At 51.6% G+C, this 21,192-nt stretch overlaps 1 protein-coding gene across 11 annotated transcripts in view; it reads left to right on the top strand.

Moving 5' to 3' along the window:
* LRSAM1 (leucine rich repeat and sterile alpha motif containing 1) overlaps nucleotides 1-19,552 on the top strand; it is a 63,348-nt gene extending 43,796 nt beyond the window's left edge. For 8 of the 11 annotated variants that reach the window (XM_038374330.2, XM_038374326.2, XM_043499146.1 and 5 more), the window contains 14 exons: nucleotides 261-383; nucleotides 912-1,051; nucleotides 3,332-3,376; nucleotides 6,394-6,464; nucleotides 7,815-7,914; nucleotides 8,962-9,049; nucleotides 9,718-9,792; nucleotides 11,551-11,631; nucleotides 14,971-15,066; nucleotides 15,756-15,854; nucleotides 16,826-16,957; nucleotides 17,472-17,553; nucleotides 17,896-18,032; nucleotides 18,927-19,552. In XM_038374330.2, coding sequence (XP_038230258.1) covers nucleotides 261-383; nucleotides 912-1,051; nucleotides 3,332-3,376; nucleotides 6,394-6,464; nucleotides 7,815-7,914; nucleotides 8,962-9,049; nucleotides 9,718-9,792; nucleotides 11,551-11,631; nucleotides 14,971-15,066; nucleotides 15,756-15,854; nucleotides 16,826-16,957; nucleotides 17,472-17,553; nucleotides 17,896-18,032; nucleotides 18,927-19,052 — 1,395 coding nt within the window. In that variant the 3' untranslated portion in view covers nucleotides 19,053-19,552. Of the gene's footprint in view, nucleotides 1-201; nucleotides 384-911; nucleotides 1,052-3,331; nucleotides 3,377-6,393; nucleotides 6,465-7,814; nucleotides 7,915-8,961; nucleotides 9,050-9,717; nucleotides 9,793-11,550; nucleotides 11,632-14,970; nucleotides 15,067-15,755; nucleotides 15,855-16,825; nucleotides 16,958-17,471; nucleotides 17,554-17,895; nucleotides 18,033-18,926 lie in introns of all 11 variants that reach the window. The other 3 variants (XM_043499144.1, XM_038374333.2, XM_043499148.1) reach the window with 2 other exon arrangements.
* The last annotated feature ends 1,640 nt before the right edge of the window (nucleotides 19,553-21,192 follow it).

The raw sequence follows: 21,192 nt of genomic DNA, 5'->3' as shown, positions 1-21,192 counted from the left end.
GAGTGTGAACTGACTTTCTGACCATGCTGAAATGTTAGTAGCATGGCATTTTCCTCTTGATGCTATTTGGATTTCTTTGTAGGAATCGCCAGATTTTTCTAGTTAAGCACTCCAGCTCCCTGCCTGGTTTAGCCAGGATGTACAATTGGGATCTCATTTCCCTGATACTGTTTTTATCAGCCTGGGTCTTGGTTTGAACAGGGGAATAGCCTGCAGGCTGCCGATCCCAACCCTCACTCTGCTTCTCGCTCCTCTGCCAGGAAGAGAAGATGCTGGAGAAGCTGGAGTTCGAGCGTCGCCTGGACATGGGGCAGAGGGAGCATGCTCAGCTTCTTCAGCAGAGCAGCAGTCAGAAGGAGGAGATTCTGCAGACTGTGAAGAAGGTACATCAGCTGGGGCCCGAGGCTCTGGCACCCAGCCTGTGGCTGAAGAGTGCATTTGATCAGGGCTGTCCATCTGTCTGGCTCTGGACAGACTTGACCCTTGCCCACCTGCTCCCTTTCAGAACAGGCATTTCATGTATCGACGTGTGGGCCCCACCCATACAGAGGGGCCCCCCAGAGGCAGCACTGACAGGGTTCTCTCAGCTCTGTTGTTTTTATTTCCAGTTTCTCCTCTCCTTTTGACTCTCCAAAGGGCGTTTCAGGGACTGCAGGGACAGTCCTGCACTGGCCCCTCGCACTGGCCTAGGGGTGGCCTAGCATGTCTCTGCTCTCTCTAGTGTCTCTGGCTTTCATGTGATTCTGTCAGTGTCGGTGTAAGCTCTGGATAGGATCCCTATCCACCCTCTTGGAACCTTTCAGCTACTTGTAATAAAACACCATCCTCAGTAATTCTCATGGGCTGTGGGAACAGCCCAGCAGAGTTGTCACTTCTCTCTTCTGCTAGTTTCCCTTTTCCTCTTGCCACAGGAGCAGGTGAGGCTGGAGAAAGGTCTGACGAAGCATCAACGCAACCTGGAAGGAGAGCACCTGAAGCTGCTGGAGCAGTTGAAGCAAATGGAGCAGGGCATTGCCAGCCGAATCCAGAAGCTGCTGGAGGAGAATCAGAGGTTGGCCTCCTCCCTGGACACCTTGCAGTCAGCTCTGCGTGTTTATTTCTCTGTGTCCCATTTTGCGCTGACCCGCTGTTCATGACCTGTCCATTTCTCTGAGGTTTTTCCATAGTCAAACTCCCCAAGCAGCACAGAAATGACTGAGCAGTGAGGGTGAATCCCTGTGGTGGGGCAGGGACGAGGCTGGAGAACAACCACAAGGGAAACCCTCCATGCTGCGAATCCTTGTTTGCAGGCACGTTCTATCCCACAGCCTTCCTGGTACAGACTGTGGGTAAAACTAGTCAACATGTTTCAAGGTTCCTTCCCCACTCTGAACTCTAGGGTACAGATGTGGGGACCTGCATGAAAACCTCCTAAGCTTACTTTTACCAGCTTAGGTTAAAACTTCCCCAAGGTACAAACTATTTTACCTTTTGCCCTTGGACTTCCACTACCACCACCAAACGTCTCACCGGGTTTATTTTTGAGAAAGAGTTGTTTGGAACCCACCCGTCTTTCCCCCCAAAATCCTCACCAAAACCTTGCACCCCCCTGCTTGGGGAAGGCTTGATAAAAATCCTCACCAATTTGCATAGGTGACCACAGACCCAAACCCTTGGATCTTAAGAACAATGAAAAAAAAAATTCAATTTCTTACAAGAAGAATTTTAATGTAAGAAAAGGTAAAAAGAATCACCTCTGTAAAATCAGGATGGTAAATACCTTACAGGGTAATTAGATTCAAAACATAGGGAATCCCTCTAGGCAAAATCTTAAGTTACAAAAAGACACAAAGACAGGAATATCCATTCTATTCAGCACAGTCTAATTTCTCAGCCATTTAAAGAAATCAGAATCTAAGGCATATCTAGCTAGATTACTTACTAAATTCTAAGACTCCATTCCTGTTCTGTCCCCAGCAAAAGCATCACACAGACAGACACAGACCCTTTGTTTCTCCCTCCCTCCAGCTTTGAAAGTATCTTGTCTCCTCATTGGTCATTGTGGTCAGGTGCCAGCGAGGTGATCCTAGCTTCTTAACCCTTTACAGGTGCAAGGGTTTTTCCTCTGGCCAGGAGGGATTTAAAAGGTGTTTACTCTTCCCTTTATTTTTATGACAACATGCCTAAGGCCTTGTCCATACATCCAAGATGTCCTACTTTCTACAGGTATAAGCTCCTAGTGTGGACACAGTTACACGGTGTCTCTGGGCCTTGTACCCAGAGAGCTGGCCTTAGGCTTAAGACACCGGGCGGGGACCTGAGCTTTGGGTTCATTTCCCAGCCCTGCTAGTCTCTGCTTCTTCTCTGGCTGTAGCAAAGTTTTTGGAGGTCTGACGGGCGACAGGACTATAGTAGTCATTCAAAGTCTGAATTCTGTGAAATCCATTAGGTGCGAATCAGCCACGGGCCGCTGTTATCACTGGGGCTGACCACTGGAGGGCGGCATGATCACATGTGTTTAGCCAATGGGGGACAAACCTAAACTTTCTCCCAAAATTCCTGGTGCAAATAACTGAACAGAAGAGTTTGGGCCACCGTGGAAGCTGCTGCACTCTGAGTGTCCCAGCTTCCACTGCCTGGCCTGAGTCTGCTCAGCACAGAGCTGCAGACGGATTGGTGCTGAGCTGAGCCCAGACGCTGAGGGGAGGGAAATGTCGCAGAGGCGCTGTACTCCAGGAACTCTGTGTCCTCTTGCTTTGCAGGAGAGGGGAACGCCAGCTAGTGTGTGTGGTGTATGGAGTTATATGATGAGGCTGCCAACAGCAAGGAAGGCTGCCAAGCTCTTCCATGCTCCAAGGGGTAAATCCTCTGGCTAGCACCTAGCCCAAGCCCTGGGAAAATAGGTACAAGGAAGGAATCCTGCTCCACCCCCACTCCCCCAGTCATGGGATTGGCCTCCCAGTGGCTCCCCCGGGGCTGAGGATGGGAAGATCTACCCAGAGGCAGTGTCCCCCACCCCTTGCCTTTTCCGTGCCTATGCCCTGAGGAGTGGCGGGGGAGTTCATATAGCTCCTGCCTCCACATAGCAGAACTGCACCCCGGCTGCAGCTGACAGCTCCACCAGCACAGAGGCAGGGACACTGGCCAAGTCAGTGGGCTGGTGGTAGCGGCATGGGGCTTGCTCAGGGAGGACTCCACTCCCTGGGGAGAAGGATTTAGTTGGGGATTGGTCCTGCTTTGAGCAGAGGGTTGGACTAGATCTCCTGAGGTCCCTTCCAACCCTGATATTCTATGATTATGATTCTAAGGATGCCTTTCTCTGCAGTAAAAACCTTCTGCTTTATTTTTCTAGGCAGAAACAAAGTTCAGAACTTTTGAAATCCCTGGAGAACGAGAGGTAAGTGCCCTGCCTAGGCTCCTCTGGGCAAGGGTGAGCGGCTGGGGTGGAGGAATGGACTCGTTCACCTCTAGGCCATGCATCTGAATCCAGCTCAAGACAGCAGGGATGGAAAGTTGTTTGCATCTGGTAGCCATTAGGTGGCCTGTGTACAATGAGTTTGGTGGGCCTCGGCCTGGTTCCTGGTGATGCAGGAATCCACACCACAAGAACCAGATCCACAGTTGGCAATAATTGGCAGGCTCAGCAGAAAGTTCAGGGTCTAACCAGGCTGTGAACATTTCTGAGGATAACCAGAATACCCACGGTTGTTACAGCTAACAGTATGGGAAGGGCAGGGAAACAGTATCTCGCTCTTCAGGATCAGGATGAGACGTAATGTGGGGGCAGATTATCCCTTGTCTGCCTGCTGCAAGATTCATAGATTCATAGATACTAAGGTCAGAAGGGACCATTCTGATCATCTAGTCCGACCTCCTGCACAGCGTAGGCCACAGAATCTCACCCACCCACTCCTATGAAAAACCTCACCCATGTCTGAGCTATTGAAGTCCTTAAATCATGGTTCAAAGACTTCAAGGAGCAGAGAAGCCTCCCTCAAGTCAACCATGCCCCATGCTACAGAGGAAGGCAAAAAACCTCCAGGGCCTCTCCAATCTGCCCTGGAGGAAAATTCCTTCCTGACCCCAAATCTGGCGATCAGCTAAACCCTGAGCATATGGGCAAGATTCACCAGCCAGATACCCAGGAAAGAATTTTCTGTAGTAACTCAGATCCCATCCATCTAATATCCCATATCAGGGGATTAGGCCTATTTACCCTGAATATTTAAAGATCAATTACTTACCAAAATCCCATTATCCCATCATACCATCTCCTCCATAAACTTATCGAGTAGAATCTTAAAGCCAGATAGATCTTTTGCCCCCACTGCTTCTCTTGGAAGGCTATTCCAAAACTTCACTCCTCTGATGGTTAAAAACCTTCGTCTGATTTCAAGTCTAAACTTTCTGGTGGCCAGTTTATACCCATTTGTTCTTGTGTCCACATTGGTGCTGAGCTTAAATAATTCCTCTCCCTCTCCTGTATTTATCCCTCTGATATATTTATAGAGAGCAATCCTATCTCCCCTCAACCTTCTTTTAGTTAGGCTAAACAAGCCAAGCTCCTTAAGTCTCCTTTCATAAGACAAGTTTTCCATTCCTCGGATCATCCTAGTAGCCCTTCTCTGTACCTGCTCCAGTTTGAATTCATCCTTTTTATACATGGGAGACCAGAACTGATTCCTTACATCTCTCTCTGAAGCATGTGCTTTGGGTGCTGTCAGAGACCTGACACCAAGCTAGATGGCCCCAGTCTGTTACAGTCTGTAATTCCAATGCAAAAATTGACCTCTCCCCCATAAAGAGGAGATCCATGCAATCTCCTGAAGCCCTAAAATGTGGGTCAGAGGCATCTCCCTTCAGAGGACCCAGATACATCTGCTGGCTGTTGTAGGGCAGAGGGTTTCCGGGAAGGTGCTGCGCCGTTGGGTGGAGCACTTTAGGGACATTGATCACCTCCATCCTTGTTTATGCAGTGCCATGGATGTGCATAGCAAGGCAGAGATACAGAGTCCTTGGCAACCTAGAGGCTGAGGGTGTGTCATAAATATAAAGGGAAGGGTAAACATCTTTAAAATCCCTCTTGGCCATAGGAAAAACCCTTGCACCGGTAAAAGGTTAAGAAGCTAAGATAACCTCGCTGGCACCTGACCACAATGACCAATGAGGAGACAAGATACTTTCAAAGCTGGAGGGAGGGAGAAACAAAGGGTCTGAGTCTGTCTGTGTGATGCTTTTGCCGGGGACAGAACAGGAATGGAGTCTTAGAACTTAGTAAGTAATCTAGCTAGATATGTGTTAGATTCTGATTTCTTTAAATGGCTGAGAAATTAGACTGTGCTGAATGGAATTGATATTCCTGTCTTGTGTCTTTTCGTAACTTAAGATTTTGCCTAGAGGGATTCTCTATGTTTTGAATCTAATTACCCTGTAAGGTATTTACCATCCTGTTTTCACAGAGGTGATTCTTTTTACCTTTTCTTAAATTCAATTTCTTACAAGAAGAATTTTAATGTTTTTTTCATTGTTCTTAAGATCCAAGGGTTTGGGTCTGTGGTCACCTATGCAAATTGGTGAGGATTTTTATCAAGCCTTCCCCAAGCAGGGGGGTGCAAGGTTTTGGTGAGGATTTTGGGGGGAAAGACGTTTCCAAACAACTCTTTCTCAAAAATAAACCCGGTGAGACGTTTGGTGGTGGCAGTGGAAGTCCAAGGGCAAAAGGTAAAATAGTTTGTACCTTGGGGAAGTTTTAACCTAAGCTGGTAAAAGTAAGCTTAGGAGGTTTTCATGCAGGTCCCCACATCTGCACCTTAGAGTTCAGAGTGGGGAAGGAACCTTGACAGGGTGTGTATATGGGAGGACCCCAGAGAACAGGAAGCAAAAGGAGGGGCTCACAATTTAGGGAAAGGAATAGAGGTTTCATAGAAGTATTTTGACAGGTTTCAGAGTAGCAGCCGTATTAGTCTGTATTCGCAAAAAGAAAAGGAGGACTTGTGGCACCTTAGAGACTAACAAATTTATCTGAGCATAAGCTTTCGTGAGCTACAGCTCACTTCATCGGATGCAACTAGAAGTACATAGAAGTATTTTGTTTCACTTATTTCTTACTCCCTTGGGTTTTCCCAAGGGCAGCCAGCCCGCTGGCAATGCCCTCTGGTTTGGCCCTGCTGTGAGCAACGTATGCGCCCTCCTCAATGGACAGGCAGCGTCCTGCCTGCGGCTGGAGATTCCTGAGCCTCTCCAGGCCTCCTCCTGGCATTTCTCGCTTACACGGATGAGTGACCGGATGGAATCACTCAGCCATTTATGTCTAGGGTGCAGCTTTGAGGAGGGTGGAGAGGGCATGGCTCGCTGGCAAGAGTGAAATGTGGCTGTGGTGGAAGCAGTGGTTGAATGGACCTGCTTCTTTCCTAGAATAAGGATGGACCAACTGATGGCAGTAACGCAGGAGGAGACAGAGCAGCTACACAGAAAGGAAGTGGCCTGTAAGCCCAAGGGAAGGGGGCTGTGGTAGTCATCTGGGCGATGGGGAGGGCTGAGAGGGCCATATCCTCTGGGCGATGGGGAGGGCTGAGAGGGCCATATCCTCTGGGCGATGGGGGGGGCTGTGAGGGCCATATCCTCTTGGGAATCGGGTTGGGGCTGTGAGGGCCATATCCTCTGGGGATGGGGGGGACTGAGAGGGCTGTATCATTGGGGGGAGGGCTGTGAGGGCTGTATTCTCTGGGGGATTGGGAGAGAGAAGGCAGGGAGGGCCATATCCTCCTGGGAGTGGCTCCTGGCTACACATGACTCTTACAGCTATAGCTTGCCTGAAATAGTGGTGTGAGCAGGCATGTAGCTAGCACTGGATCCCTGGATGGCAGCTGATCCATTACCCTCCTGCACTGCACCACTAATCCCAAGGGAGACACATCCCTCTGGCCACTGCCATGGCCAGAGCAGTGAGAGATCTGGCAGGGGATCAATCCCCAGCACACACATAGCACTTTGTACTTTCAAACCAGCTACAACTGGCAACCAGCCAGGTGAATGAGGCAGCGCTCAGACCTGCATAAATGTTACCATGGGTAAATACTGTACCTTGTGGGGGTGGGGCTGGGGGTGCTGCCTGGATTCAGCTGAGCCAACTCTGCTGTAGGGGGGGGGGGGGGAGAAACTGATTTTGAGGTTTGGAAAGCAGCCCAGTGTGTGCACTCGTTACACAGAGACACACGTCTCGCGTATGCTGTTGGCATTTGCTGCTGGGATTAAAATGTGCGTGTGCAGGAGCAAGCGCATGCACTGCTGCGACAGAGACATCTGAGCTGAAGCTATCTCAGAGTCAGTCTCCTGCCTCAGTCCCTATTTGTGGGTATTTCAATCCTCGAAGCAGTGAACTAAATCTGCTTTAGTGGGATGGCAAAGTTTTCACCCATCTCTCTATTTCTCTTCAGCAGCTGCATGGAGGCCCCAGGCTGCAGTGGGGAGGTCAGACCTGCAGCCCAGTGAGACCACTAGTTAGCGACTCTGCTCCTGCAAGCAGCCACTGGGGAGCTGAAACTGGGGTGGTGCCCTGCAGAGGCTGAGAACGTGTTGTCTGTGCAGAGCAGACTCTGCAGGGCACCCTCCTGGCAGGCCTCTCATCGAGCCCTGATCAGTGGTTGCCCATTGGGAGGGTGCAGCTGGCTACTTTTCCTCTCTAAACAGCTTTACATGGAAACAGGGATGGAATAAAAATTGGAGGGGGGACCCCAATATTAGCAAGTTCTTGTAGCTGAGTGGGGAGCAGGAACAATGCTTGACACAGAGTTAACTTGCTTCTAGCACTAATGGCTCCTCTTTGTGTCTCCCAGCTGCCATGCAACAAATGCTGGCTGAGAGCTACAAGAACAAGCTCATCTACATGACCTCCGAATCTCGCCGGCAAGACCTTGTGAACCAGGCCTGCTCCAGGTATCTTGAGAGAGCAATGTGACTGGTAACAATGTTATAGAGCCCCTTTCACGCCAAAGGGCCCCAGCACAATTCACACACACACACACACACACACACACACACACACACACACACACACACACACACACACACACACACACGGATCTCTGCAGCCATTTCTGGAGCAGAGCACGACAGCTATTTAACAGCAAACAGCAACACTAAAGATTGAAGAACAAAAGGGCCACCAAGATAGAGCTCTTAGGTTTAAACACAAGTAATACGAGTGTTAGGAATGCTCTGGATTAGTAAGAACTGAAAGAACAGTATAAACATGATTTATTTTATTTCTTACATTTCACTTGGTTTGGAGGGTGAAATGAAACCAGTCATTTCATTTTTGAGTAGTCACTTTCACTGCTATGCAGTTGCACAATGCTCTTTGGGGTCCTCCATGCTACCTGGAATCCATGGGGCGCTTTGGGGAGAGGAAAAGAATCAGAATGTTGATTCTTGTCCCTTGAAAGCAGCCAGAGCAGTTTTCTCATTGATCTTCAATCAATTGCACTTACAGCGCAGTTCTGCTCTGAAAGTGACAGTACAAATGGCCCACTGGGACATCTTTTTGTACTTGAGATCTGAGACCATTTCCTCTGCAATCACTGAGGCAATGCACTTCATGGGACTATTTATACAAAGTCCTCTCTCGGAGCAGAGGCCACACTTTACATCCGGGGAATATGATCCCCATGCTGTGATGTTTGTGAGCTGTTGGGCATGGACACTGAGTCACTCACAGCAGGTGCACCAGTAAGTTGTGCATCTGTTTTTGTTTCATTTATCGGCCAGGTTTGGTTGGTAGGAAGGAGTTTACACACCTGCCAAGAGATGGTTAATGTCACAGCATGAGAGCTCTGGCTGTCCATGCTCACTAATAAACTCTCATGTTTTAGGAAGTCCCCATTCCTGGATTTCTCTGGGTTCATTTCCATGGCCAGCTTGTCCTCTTATTTGCATTGCAGTCTGAGACCCTGTAATAATCCCTTGGTGATGTATCTCTTGCAGCCTGGCAGAGATGGATCAGAAGTTCCAACAAATCCTGGCTTGGCAACAGCTAGATCAGAACAAGGCCACTAGTCAGATCCTGCAGGAGGTAGGCTTGTGATCAGGGAAGCTAAGTGCATGTTGTAATGGGAGTGGGGAACAGAGCTGACATGACAAGCACATCGACTGTTCTAAAGCCTTGTTAAAACTAGTTAGTTGGGTGCAGAAATCTCTGGCGATCTGGATAAATGGCTACAGTGGCTAAAGGGAAGCTATGTAATGACTTGCTCTCTACCCAGAGAGCCAGCAGGAAGCTTTGAGGCATCTGTGAGAGAAGGGCAGGCAGTGGAGATCATGGGGAGCAAAGACAGGTGACTGAGGCGGGTGATCTCGAGTGACTCAGGCCAATGTTTTCAAGGCAACCACTAACTCTGGGTGCCCAGGAGAGATGCTGTGGGCCTGACTGTCAGAGCTGCTAAACACCTTCAGCTCTCACTGATTGCAGATTGCTGATAGCATTTGGAAAATCAGACCCCAGCTGTTAACACCTGCTTTAAAAATGTTTGGTCTTAATTTCTCTGTGCCTCAGTTTACCAGCTGTAAAGTGGGGCAATTGTGTTTCTTGGGATTGTGAGAAGGCATGCAGGTTCTGCAGGGGTGAGCACCAGGGAAGTGTTTGTAAATCAGATCATTTCAGTGTAGTGAGGGTTGCTTGTGTGTTTGCATCCCCATGATTGGGCCTTGATCCTGGGCTAAGCAGAATGTAATGTTTCGTAGAGTGAAATGCAGAAAGCGGCCTTTGAAGCCCTTCAGGTGAAGAAGGATCTCTTGCACCGGCAGATCAGGAACCAGGTGAGTTGGCACTGGCAGAACAGAAGCAACAAAAGATTCAGCTTGTTCATCTGAGTGGTGAGACCACTGCAAGGAAAGTTGCTGTGCTGCGTATGTAGCGCAGGGTCTGAGGAAAACCAAGCACCCTTCTGTTTCTGTAGGGCTGTGTAACACAAAGTGTCAGGCAGCACTGATTTGATTTAACAACACTTCTCTCCACCATGATGGAGTGGCAGTGAGGTCTAATAGATCCAAGGGAAATGCTGGAATCCCCATTACTTGAGTCATCTGAAACTCGACTGGCCAAAGCGTGTGAGAATGGGTCATAGAGAGCAATCCTGCACTGGCTTCTAGGGATGAGCGAGAGAGAGCCAGGCCTCTGCCATGTGACAGGCTGCATAGTGAGCGGGGCTGCTGTCTCCATAAGAATCCATTGCATCTCCATCCAGACCATTAGACTTGCACATTGCGGCATGAGCTCATTATTATTTGTTTCTGTTGCCAACCTGCTGTTTGATCTCCATTTTGTTAAAGATGAAGCATGTTACTGGGGGTGGGTAGTGGAGACAGTTCTGGGGAGCACGGCACCGGGATGCCCCTCTGGTTAAATGACAGAGAGGACCTGGCCAGTTTCTCAGCGGAGTGCTCCAGGCTTTCCCCCGTCTGACCCTAGGAAAGGAGCTCGGGGAGGAGAAGTTGAATGGCTTTGCTTTGCTATAATGAGCTAAACAGGGCCAGTCTTTGCAACTTGTGGGAAGCCCACAGGCTGCACCTAATTTGCACATATATATATATATGGACCTAGTCAGTGATCAGATCACACAAATGTGCTTTTTGCTTGAACTTGTACTTTCCGTGCAAGGTTCCGTTGCTGGAGTTCACCAGCAACAAGAACCTTGCGGATGGTCAGTTTGCTTATCTTTGGTCTACGGTCCTAGGGTGTGTTTGGGACGTCTGGCCTTCAGGTCTCACTGCTGGGCACCTCTTTATTAAACGCTTCGCTCCTGGGCCTCCACTTCCCTGCATTCCATTGGCATGCTGTACACCTAATGGAGAGTTAGGATGCCTCCGGAGCAGTCAGCTGCATGCCAAGGGTGTTCTTCCTGAATGGTCATGGGACGTATAGCAGCAGATAAAATAATGGTTCAAGTACAAGCCTGGGCTACAGGCTATCTGGGCTCTGTTCTTGGCTTTGCTACTTATTTGTTGTGGGACTGTGGACAAGTCACTTTGCCTTTCTGTGCCTCAGTTTTCCCATCAATAGTATCTGTTATTTGTATTGTAGTAGCACCTAGAAGCCAAGTGTTGTGTGTACTGTACAAACACCTAGCAAAGAGGTGGGCCCTGCCCCACGGAGCTTACAATCTAAGGAGCTGAATTAACACAGAGTTAATGTGTCCCTACTTTCCAGGCTGGCTGAGAGGCTCGAATGAACCAACTGACTGCAAAGCACTTCCAGGCCGTAGGTTAGAAGGTGCTTAGAGACAGGCACATAAAATGCCTTCTGTTGTTGGGGGCTGGAACACAGCTAGTTAGCATCAGGCAAGCGACTAAGCACGAGCAGCTGGCAGCGCAGTCATGCAGGCAGTGCAAGTTAGCTTGTGGGTTGTTTACTTGGCCCTGGAGAATTGACAGAATGAAGGGAGACAACAGGCTTTCCAAAGCACAGTCCAGTCCCCTGTCTCCCCGAGGTTAGCTGTGCAGTTAGGGCCAGCATTAAAGCAGCTAAATAAAAGTCATTTCAAATGTCAGTAAAAAACTATTTCATCTTCTGTTTAGATTAAGTTAATAGAAACAGAGTTATTGCAGCTGACACAGCTGGAGTTAAAGAGGCAAGAACTGGACACAGAGACACTGCAGGTATGTAGGGCTCTGGGCTGCCCCCTCTTCTACCCTTTACCTTCACTCTGGGGGTCTCAGAAGCTCTGCTCACTTCCTGTGCTCTTTGCAGTTTCTAGGCAGTTTCATGCTTAGTCAGAAGGGGATGTTCCCCAAATTCCCCCTCTCCTGTTGCTTTCTGCAAACATTGCTGCTGCTCCTGAAGATCTTAAGTAATTTTCAGTTTGAAAACTTGGCACAAGCAGGCTCATTGGGAAGGGAAGGAGCTTCTCCTAGCACGCATCTGCCAAGCATCTCATGTTTTCTTGCATTGTTTTGTTCGAATTTTAATTTATTTAAGTATCTGCCAAAAATGACCCACACCTCCCTCGTCCTCCTTTCGAAGCCATGTCTCCAAAGCCATGACAGCATCCCCCCTGCCCAGCCAGCCTCCCATCCCAAGGGGAGTTTTCATCCGGCTGTAGAGGGAGCTCAAGTTGGGTTAAAGCAGCTTAGCTTTAGTTTTCTTCCATGTGCCTTTGCAGGAATTGTCTTCCTATGTGAATTACCCCATAGGATTTGCCAGTTCAGGTCACTGGTCCAGTAAGTCTGGTATCTGTAGCCAGTAGCTGATGTGTCAAAGGAATATAGTTTGCTTAGTACACCCAGCAGCCATGTAATACTCTAAGTGGTGGGGTGGGGTTGGGAGTTCCTTCCTGACCCTGGGACTGATCAGTTGACACCCTGAAGCATGAGATTTGATTGCCACCTACTCGGTATGTGTGACTGTAAATGCTATTAGTCATAAAACACCCCAGTAACTGACCTCTGGTGGTAGGGAACCCTCCATGCTCATTATACCTGGGGGAAGCAAGCCAGTCGCAATTCCCTCTCTTCTGGAAGGCTGCCAAATAGCTCAGAGTAGATTGTTAAGAGCTGGGCATGTCCTATGCACCCTGATACGCAGCCCAAGAATCATGGCGCAGCTAGTCCCAAGCAGCGGCTACAAGGGGAAAGAGTGGGCAGTCCTGTGGCCAAGTGAATGAGATGGGGCTGGAGTGTAAGCAAACTATGGCAGTACCAGGGATGGTGGTAAAGTGTCAGGGACTGTGTCTAGACCCTAATTTGTCAGCTACTCTTAGCACCGACTGCTTAGAAACTAGAACTGAGCCACATTCCCCTGGTAACCCATTAGCCAGCGTGGTTATAAACAAGCCCATAGCACAGTAGTCTCATGCATTGTCTTGAACCCTTAATGCAGGATCAGTTGCCAAAATGGGGTGCAGCAGGAACTCGCCTGAAGCCCAACTGTTGCACTAGATGTGCATCAAGTGGAGCAGACTGCAGCTGCCACCTTCTTTAGTACCAAAGTGCAGCCTGCAGAGATGCCAGGTCCCATCATACAGTGACTGGCCTGAGCACCCTTCCAGCTGCTGCGAGTTGCAGTCTGTGCACGCCACAAACAGCCAGGGTAGTTGGAGAGCAACATTGGAGAGCTCTGTGGTTGCACTCCAGCCACACATGCACCAAGGGGCTAAACCCCCTGAATCAGTACTGTGTGTGAATGTTCTCCCCTGGTAGCAGCTTGATCTTAGGCCTCCGTGAAGTGGGTGCACTGGGCATGCCTAGGGGCTGTGGGGAACCTAAGAGAAGGCCTGAATAACTGGCCAAGGAGAGCTGGCCATGTGGGGAGGGGAGCACCAGGCTGGATTCGCCATGAGAGAGCTAAGCTGCTGCTTCTGAGCTGTGCATCAATGGCTAAAGCCTCCAGAATTTTTACTTACCCTGTCCTGAGAAAATGGGGAGAGAGTCAAGCCACTTAGAGTGGGACAGCCAGGGGTGGGGGGGTGGGAGCAGATTGCTCATAGAGGTATGTTTCCAGCAGTGCTTTCCAGGTGGCTTTCTCCAGGGTAGTTGTCTTATGACCTTCAGGGAAGCTGATTGGTTCTGTGCTCCAAACCAGCCCTTTCTTGCTCACAGAATCCTGGATCTGTGTCTCTGTGGAAATGAAAGAAATCAACAGTTACAAACAAACGTGAACACAACAGTTCTGTGTCGAAGGAAATGTCTTCTCCAAATGAGATCAGCACAAGACAGAGGGGTTGTGTGGCTGGTGTCCCATGCCTAATACCTCCCTTTGGGAGAGAGACAAAGTCAGCGGGTATTTCACAGTCTGCTGCTGCACCACTCTCAGTTAGGAGGCTCTTGTTACTAAATCCTCTGCTGAGACATAACCCCCTCAAGAGTTACACAAGAGCAGAGATCAAAACCCACCTCTGTTCCTGTCACAGGAAATTTCGGCCAGCAATGTGTCTGAGCTCTGTCAATGCCATGCTCGATGAGAGCTTCTCTCTGCTACCCGGGCCTCTTCTGGGGGGTTGGCTCCAAATAAGGTTGCTGGCACCTTGGTCCCAGCCATCTAAAATGTCCAGCTCCAGTGTTCTGTTGGTTTCACCGTACTGTACGTTCCTCCAAACTAACAAAGAGCTATGTGGGATAAACCTCTGCACCTGTCGTGGCCAGCGAGAGGCGCTGTGATTTGGAATGTCTAACGGGTGTTCCAGCTGTTCTGCTGTCATCACTGTCCTTGATAATGGTTTACAATGATGACTGCACCTCCACAGCATCCTCCCCTTCCCCACAGCCACAAGCTCAGGGCAGCATACAACAGAATAACAGGTTTCAGAGTAGCAGCCGTGTTAGTCTGTATTCGCTCCTTTTCTTTTATACAACAGAATGAAGATCAAATCCCAGCCCCATGACATACAGCTCCATCAAACCAAACAAGCCCCCTGCCCTGGGGCCTGATTCTATCTGATACTCATGAGATCTCGAGGAGTCCAACCATCTCCAAGGTCGTGGAGATGCTGTTGCCTAGGCCCGTCCCATTCCACCTGGGTACCTGCAGGCTTGCAGAGCTCAGCCTCTGTGGGCTTGTTGCAGATAAGGAAGGGGAATACGGATGTTCCTATTGCTATAGATCGAGGCAGAGTCTCCAGCTGGAGTGTGCAGGTGGGTTATGGGCGGAGGGCTGCCTCAGTGAGTCTGGTTGCTCTGCACAGCATGTGGTGGGACTGGGGTAATGGACAAGTTCAGGGTTACGTTGAGAACAGGGGAACTGCCATTACTGGGACTAATGCGCATGGCAGCGACCCCTGGGCCCCAGCAGAAATCTCCCTGAGAGCTGGATTGGGCGTCTGCTCAACTTTGCTGAGATTCAGTTGGACACAGCTCAAAAACTTGGGTTGAGTATTTGAGCAAAATAAATGCTCTGCCCACTGGAGGTTGTGGGGTGTGGTTGAGGGACAAAGCTCTGCAGCTGCACCCCTGCCATAGCCTCCATGTGGTCTGGAGACAGGGCTGCCTCTGCTTCTGTTGCAGGAGATGATCACAGAGCAACGCCGAGCCCTGAGCTATATGCTGCAACAGCTGCTCAAGGAGAAGAAGCAAAGGGAAGAGGAACTGCAACAAATTTTGGTATGTGGTGGGACTTGTTAATGGCACTGCCTGCTGCTCCTGATCTACGCAGAGTCATGTGGGGGGTGACCATGGGTGTGCTTGGCCATGGGGAGAAAAGGGGACCGAGATGAGGGACATGATGTTCTGTGCTCGTAGGGCCCGTTAGTGTCAATGGGAGCCTTGCCAGTGACTTTGGAGGGCTTTGGATCAGGATCTTAGTGTCCTTGGACCAGTGTGGGCACTGTTTGGCAGAGGTCAGCATGCATCCTCCCTCCTTGCCAGAGCAATGGCGACCATTGCAGTGGTTGTTTCAAGGGGAGAGGTAGGGAAGGAGGGGAGGAGGACACAGAGACCCTATGCAGTATCCATGGTCTGCCGATGTGCTTCATCTTCTTGAGCCATAGCCACTGGCAGCCCCTTAGCAGTTTGGTCCCAGCGCATGGGACAAGGGTGCCTGGAGGGTGGAGACAGAGGGAGATGGAGAGTCCTGGGGGTGCGCAAGAGGAGGGAGGTGGGAATCAAAGCAGTCAGTCCCAAGAGGCCGTTAAGGTCTGACTGTGCCCAGCCCTGGCTCTCCATGGCAATGTGAGCTACCGTTGGTGTCTCTGAGCTTGTTCCACGCTGACTGTGCTGTTGGCTTCCCCTTTGGGTCTGTAATTCAAACTCCCCTAAAGTCCGGATTCTAATTCACCTTCTTTTTCTTGCAGATCGAGATGGAGGCAAAAAGTGAAACGAAGCAGGAGAACTACTGGCTGATCCAGTATCAGCGCCTGCTGAACCAGAAACCTCTCTCACTGAAACTCCAGGTCACTGAGGGGTATTGCTGGGATTGCGGTAGTGCTGGGGGCCATGGTACTAGGCGCTGTCCCAAATCTAAGCCGGAAACAAGCACTTTCCATTGCCCTGCCTACGTGCTCGGCTGGAGAGCAGTTCCATTAGCAATGTCATCACAGAGGCTGAAACGCTGCCAGATCTGCTCCCCTCTGATCCCCTTGTGCAGTGCATTGCTAGACCTCCCTGCCCTGCGCAGGGTTATGGCTGCTCAGCATCTCCACAGAAATCCCAGTGCAGCTGTCAGGAGGAGATGCTCTTCCCTTTGAGCCTGCAGTGAGCCAATAGCTCAGCATGGCATTGGGGGGTGCTGGGTGGCCAGAGGTATGGGCCTTGCCCTGAATTTTTAGCTCCTGGTGATGATTACACTGATAGCCATTTTAAGAATAGGAATTTTGGTCTTAGCCAAACTCCAGCTCAGGCAGCTGCATTCAGCTTCCCCAAATCCCCCTGCAATTTCAGTTGAATGCAAGAGTCTTTTCACTTCCTGCCCATGACTTTTGCCCTGTGTCATGCGCTATTACATAACTGCTGGAGTGGTGCAGAGGTGCCTGATTTCAGCAATGGCTGAATTGATCCCTGTTGGCTTGCATATCGACTGGCATTTGTAAAGCACTTTGGGAGGGCAGGTACCTGCCAGAATGGGAACTGTCAAACCCTTGGTTTCACTCTTCCAGAAATGGAACATTTGGGTTGTGGCAGGTAAACTAGAAAGGTGCAAATGCTGCTCAGATGCATTGGGTGCTTCCAGGGGTGCAGCATCTCTTGGGGAGCAGCCATACCCTGTGAGGAAGGCTTCTAATCAGTAACTGCCTAGAGAGCCGGTTTGGGAGCAGTGCCTGTTCCTCTGACGTGGCTTTGGAACGGGGTCTCACCCTGACCCGGGGGCTGAACCCTGCACACTTCCTGGCTGGGGGATGGCTGCGACTTGCCTTGTCTTTTGCAGGAGGAGGGCTTGGAGAGTCAGTTGATAAACCTGCTAATTGAGCTGTCAGCTGAACAGTACGTACCAATCTTTGCCCATCATCGGCTGTCGCTGGAAATGCTCAGCACCATGACCCTCAGCGACCTGGCAAAGGTATGATGGTAAATGCCTCTGTAGTGCCACTCCCTGCCTCTGCCCTGCACTCCAGGAGCTGATCCTGCCATGGCCCTGGGCCTCGGCAGCCTGGGGAAGCCCTGTTGGGTTTTGTGTGTACCGCTGCGGGGGCGGGGGGGGGCTGGATGGAGTGCCTCATGCAGTCCCATGAGCCAGATCCGGTTGGGTGCTTTTCCAAGGGCCTGTCCCCCGACACAGGGAGCCTTACCAAACGGCGGCTGCTGCTCAGAAGCCACTTCCTGCAGCGTCTCCTGGGAAGGAATCTGTACAGCTGGCTTGGTACCTTCATCCTCCCTTGAGTGCACTCCAGGCCTTTTGCTGGCCCATGCCAAGAAACGCTTTGGTTCTGGCTCCAGGGCCTAGTGGAGATGCAAGAAGGCATCATCTGCTTCCCAAGGCATTGCGGCATGAAGCCAACAAGCTTTGCCCAGGACGTGTGTCCTGTTCTCAGCCCTGGCCTCTCAGAGCTAACTGGCTTCTCCTTGTGCTGCAGATTGGAATAACAGAAACTGGCCTGCAGCGTGCGATCCTCAGGCGAGCCCAGGAGATCCTGGCTGTGGCTAAAACAATCCCAGGTACCACCAACTTATTCCTCTGCCTCATTGCTGGATGTCGGTATTCTGTAAAATTCCTGGTCCCCTTCAGTCTGGAGCAGCCTCCTAGCCCTCTGGGCTGAAGGGCTGCACCTCTGTGCAGGCACTGGACAGCCCAAGGGGGAGGGGGGGATGTGGAGGGCTGAGTGGGAGCCGGAGAAGAGGCAGGCCAGGGAGGAGCTGCAGAGCCGGTTGTTTAGAGAAGGGAGCGCTGCAACCTCCCGCCAGTCAGATGGCCGGGCTCTGTGCTATGCTGCTTGGCGTGGGGGCTGGTATTAAGAGGAGGCTAGTGCTGGCACTCATGCTTTCTCCTGCTGACTGCAGAGCTGCTGACGAGCACTGAGACCAAGGTCCCTGCAGCCCCAGAACCGAGCGCCCCCCCTGAGGAAGTTCTCCCTTCTGTACCCCAGCTGGAGCTGGACGAGATTAAGTCCGAGTGCGTGGTCTGCATGGATCAGGAGGTGAGATCCTGGAGCCGGGGAAGGGACTGTTGGCTGGAATGCCGCAGCTGGGCAGCAGTGTTCAGCAGGGAGCTCCCGGAGGCTGACCTACTGGCTGGGATCAGCCTCCTAGCCCAGGGGCAGGGCCCTCTCATCACTCCCTTTGTGGAGTCTGACATGACACCCACCTCCCGCCTCAACAGCTGGCTGCTGTAGGGAGCTACTTCTGATCCTTGGCACTTGCCAGGAGCCCAGTGTGTCCTCATCATGTCTGCAAGCACAGCCCTGGGCTGCCAAGCAGACTGCCGAGAAGAGCAGTGAGTGGAGATGCTGGCCCTGCTCGCCTTGGCTTCCTTCCAAGGGGTGCTCACAAGCAGGAGACGGGGGAGTAGGATCAGTCACCTGGTGGGTGGGGGAGAGATTTGAATTTTCACCTGGGTTTATCCCTGAAAATGGGACAGAGCAAGATGCAGGGTCAGGCAGGGGTTGCCGGCAGCCCTGATCCCCGCAGACTGGCTCTGTCCAACTCCAGCTCTCCAGAGTGGCGATGCCTGAGCTCTCTGCTTTGCAAACCCTGCTTTGCTCAGTGTATTCAGGAACATAGGAGAGTGAAAGCTGGGCCCGACACTGGATCTACTTCAATAGGAACGTGCGGTGCTTGGAGGAAGGGACCAAAGATCAGGACACCTGAATTCTAGTCCCAGCTCTGTCATAGACTCACTGGGTGAGCTTGGGCAATTCACAGGCCCACTCTGTGTCTCAGTTTCCTCTCTGTAAAAGGGGAATGACACTGCTCTTCTACCTGGAGGGTGCTGCGAGGCCTAGCGGGTGACTGTGTATGCCAGTCTTTCTGCTGTGTGGTGGACGGGGCAGGAGCAGTATGAACCCCATATCTGCTCTGCCTCCTTTCTGCAGGCCCAGATGATCTTCCTGAACTGTGGCCACGTGTGCTGCTGCCAGACGTGCTGCGAGGCCCTGCGCATCTGCCCCCTCTGCCGCAAAGACATCGTGCAGCGCGTCCGCATCTTCCACAGCAGATAGCCAGGGAGCAGCTGCTGGGCTCTTGGGGCTGGAGGTGCCATCAGCTGGGAATGCCCGCTGCCCGAGGCTCCTCAGAGGTCTGGGTGGGTGTCAAATCTGCTCATCCCCATGCCGCAGTATATCAACCACCTCTCCCAATGTGATGTGTACACTTTGCACTGGCTCAGAGCCTGTGAGGCTGCTTTGGGGAGGACTGGAATGTGCAGTCCCCTCCTGTCCTCAGGTGGTAACTCTGGGGTTGAATGTTCTTGTACGCTCCTGTAGGCATGGCTAGCAACACCCCTCTTTCCCCCACAGTAACCCCTGCAGTCATCCCCTGTGCTATGCAGATGGAAGCGGACTCTGCTGAGTGACTCATGGGATGTCTCAAGTCCCCCTGAGTGTCGGTGGATTTCTGCCTCCCTTGCCTTTGCGCGGCCCTCTCTGTCTGTGTGCTCCCAAGACACCTGTGGGGCTGAAGCCCATCCGCAGCCTGTCTAATGTATTTTTGCCTTCATCAACGTGATCTCACTACACTGTTTCCTCTGAGCCAGAAGAGACTGGCTCAGTCAGTAGCTTCCTTTTGTGCTCTGAGTAGCTCCCTTTCGGCATGGACCTGTGCACCTGGGAGTCCAGAGCTCCTCCATGGGGTGCTGTTGCTGGGAAAGGACAAGCATTTGGCAGCAAGCGTGTGATTCTCTGGGAACCCTGCCAGCCCCTCACACCCAGACTGCTCCAAGCCCTCACCGTCCTGCACCATGCACCAGAGAGATCTGACCCTTAGCAGCTGACCATGCTGGGAGAACCATGATTGCCTCCCCCCCGACCCCCCCCCCCCACACACACACACACACTCTTTAACCCAGCTCCCATTGCAGGGGGAGGGCCCATGGGTCTGCTGGCAAGGAGCTGTTTGTCAGGTTGGATCTGCTAGCTAGACATAGAGGGGGCTGGTTCTGAATGTAAGTGGCTGCTCCAATCTTGGCTTCTTGGACTGCAGGCTGATAGCGCAAGTCAGGCATGGTCCGGGAAGGCCCACTCCTGTCACTGGGTTTGGGGAGGGACAAACCAAGTGGCATGCATCAGCGATGTGACTGGAGAACTTGTGAGCCCCATCCTGCCTGCCTGGTCAGCTGCAAGTGGTCTGCTGGGGCCATTTGTCCAGCCCTGTCGGGTCCTGGCTGAAAATAAATGTGCGTCTCTGAGCTAAGGCTCTGATTTCCTCGGGGCACTACTGCTGCCCCAAGCCAGCGGTGCAGGGGAGAGCAAGGCACTCTTGCCAAAGCTATGGGCTGGAGCTAGCCATGCAGGGGGGAGAGTGGTGTTCTTGATGTAGCTGTTGGCTGCTTTGCGTTGGGCGCAGGGCATTTGGTTAATTGCTTCTCCATTTTAATTAGTAAGTAACGATTTCAGTAAGTCCCCACTCTAGACCTTGACCTACAAGCTTAACCACCTTGTCTTGTCTCCCAGGTGCAGCTAGTTTGTGCTGGTGGCTGTTTACTCACGTTTCTCTCGAGAAGTGTGAGGGCAGTTGAAGGGTGACTCAGTGTTGAGCACTGGCCTTTTACCTCCATGGGCCGAGGTTCAAAGCCTGCCCTGGTCGCCAGTAGCAATGGGACTTCTGGGATCTCACTGGTTATCCTCATCTGTCTACATCAGCGAGGCTCAGCTCCTCAGAGCTGGTGGTGTTGGCTCACCTCCCTCCCAGAGACCAGTGGTGGGCAGAGCTTGCGGGGAGGGGGGATGGCCACGGTGTAGGACTGCAATCGGAGGCTGTAGGACTCGGGGCAGGTGGAGCTAGACCTGCTGATGCCAGGCCTGGCTCTCCAGAGCAGCACTAGACCGTTCCCTCCCTGATCTCCTCAGCGGCTGAGCTCTGGAAGGAAGGCTCCAGAAGGTGGGACCCATTTGCTGCTTCTCTGTCCCCAGCCCCATGATTAGTGATGGCAAAACAGGGGAAGGCTGATGGGCCCAAGTCTGCAAGACGTGCCTTGGGGGAGCCACGTGCTCTCTGTGCACAATGGTCACGTGGCATTATGAGCATCCCTGGTCTTGGGGGGGAAGAGGTCACTTCCCATCTGGGGGACCCAGGAGGGCTGGAAGAAGGGCCATGTCATTGGGGTCCCAGGGCCTGTTTCTCAGCACAGAATGGGGCACTACC

The sequence above is a fragment of the Dermochelys coriacea genome, chromosome 16 (genome assembly GCF_009764565.3).
Source record: "Dermochelys coriacea isolate rDerCor1 chromosome 16, rDerCor1.pri.v4, whole genome shotgun sequence".
Classification (NCBI taxonomy): Eukaryota; Metazoa; Chordata; order Testudines; family Dermochelyidae; genus Dermochelys; species Dermochelys coriacea.
Note: the sequence above shows the minus strand (reverse complement) of the source record. Positions and strands in the feature narration are given on the sequence as shown.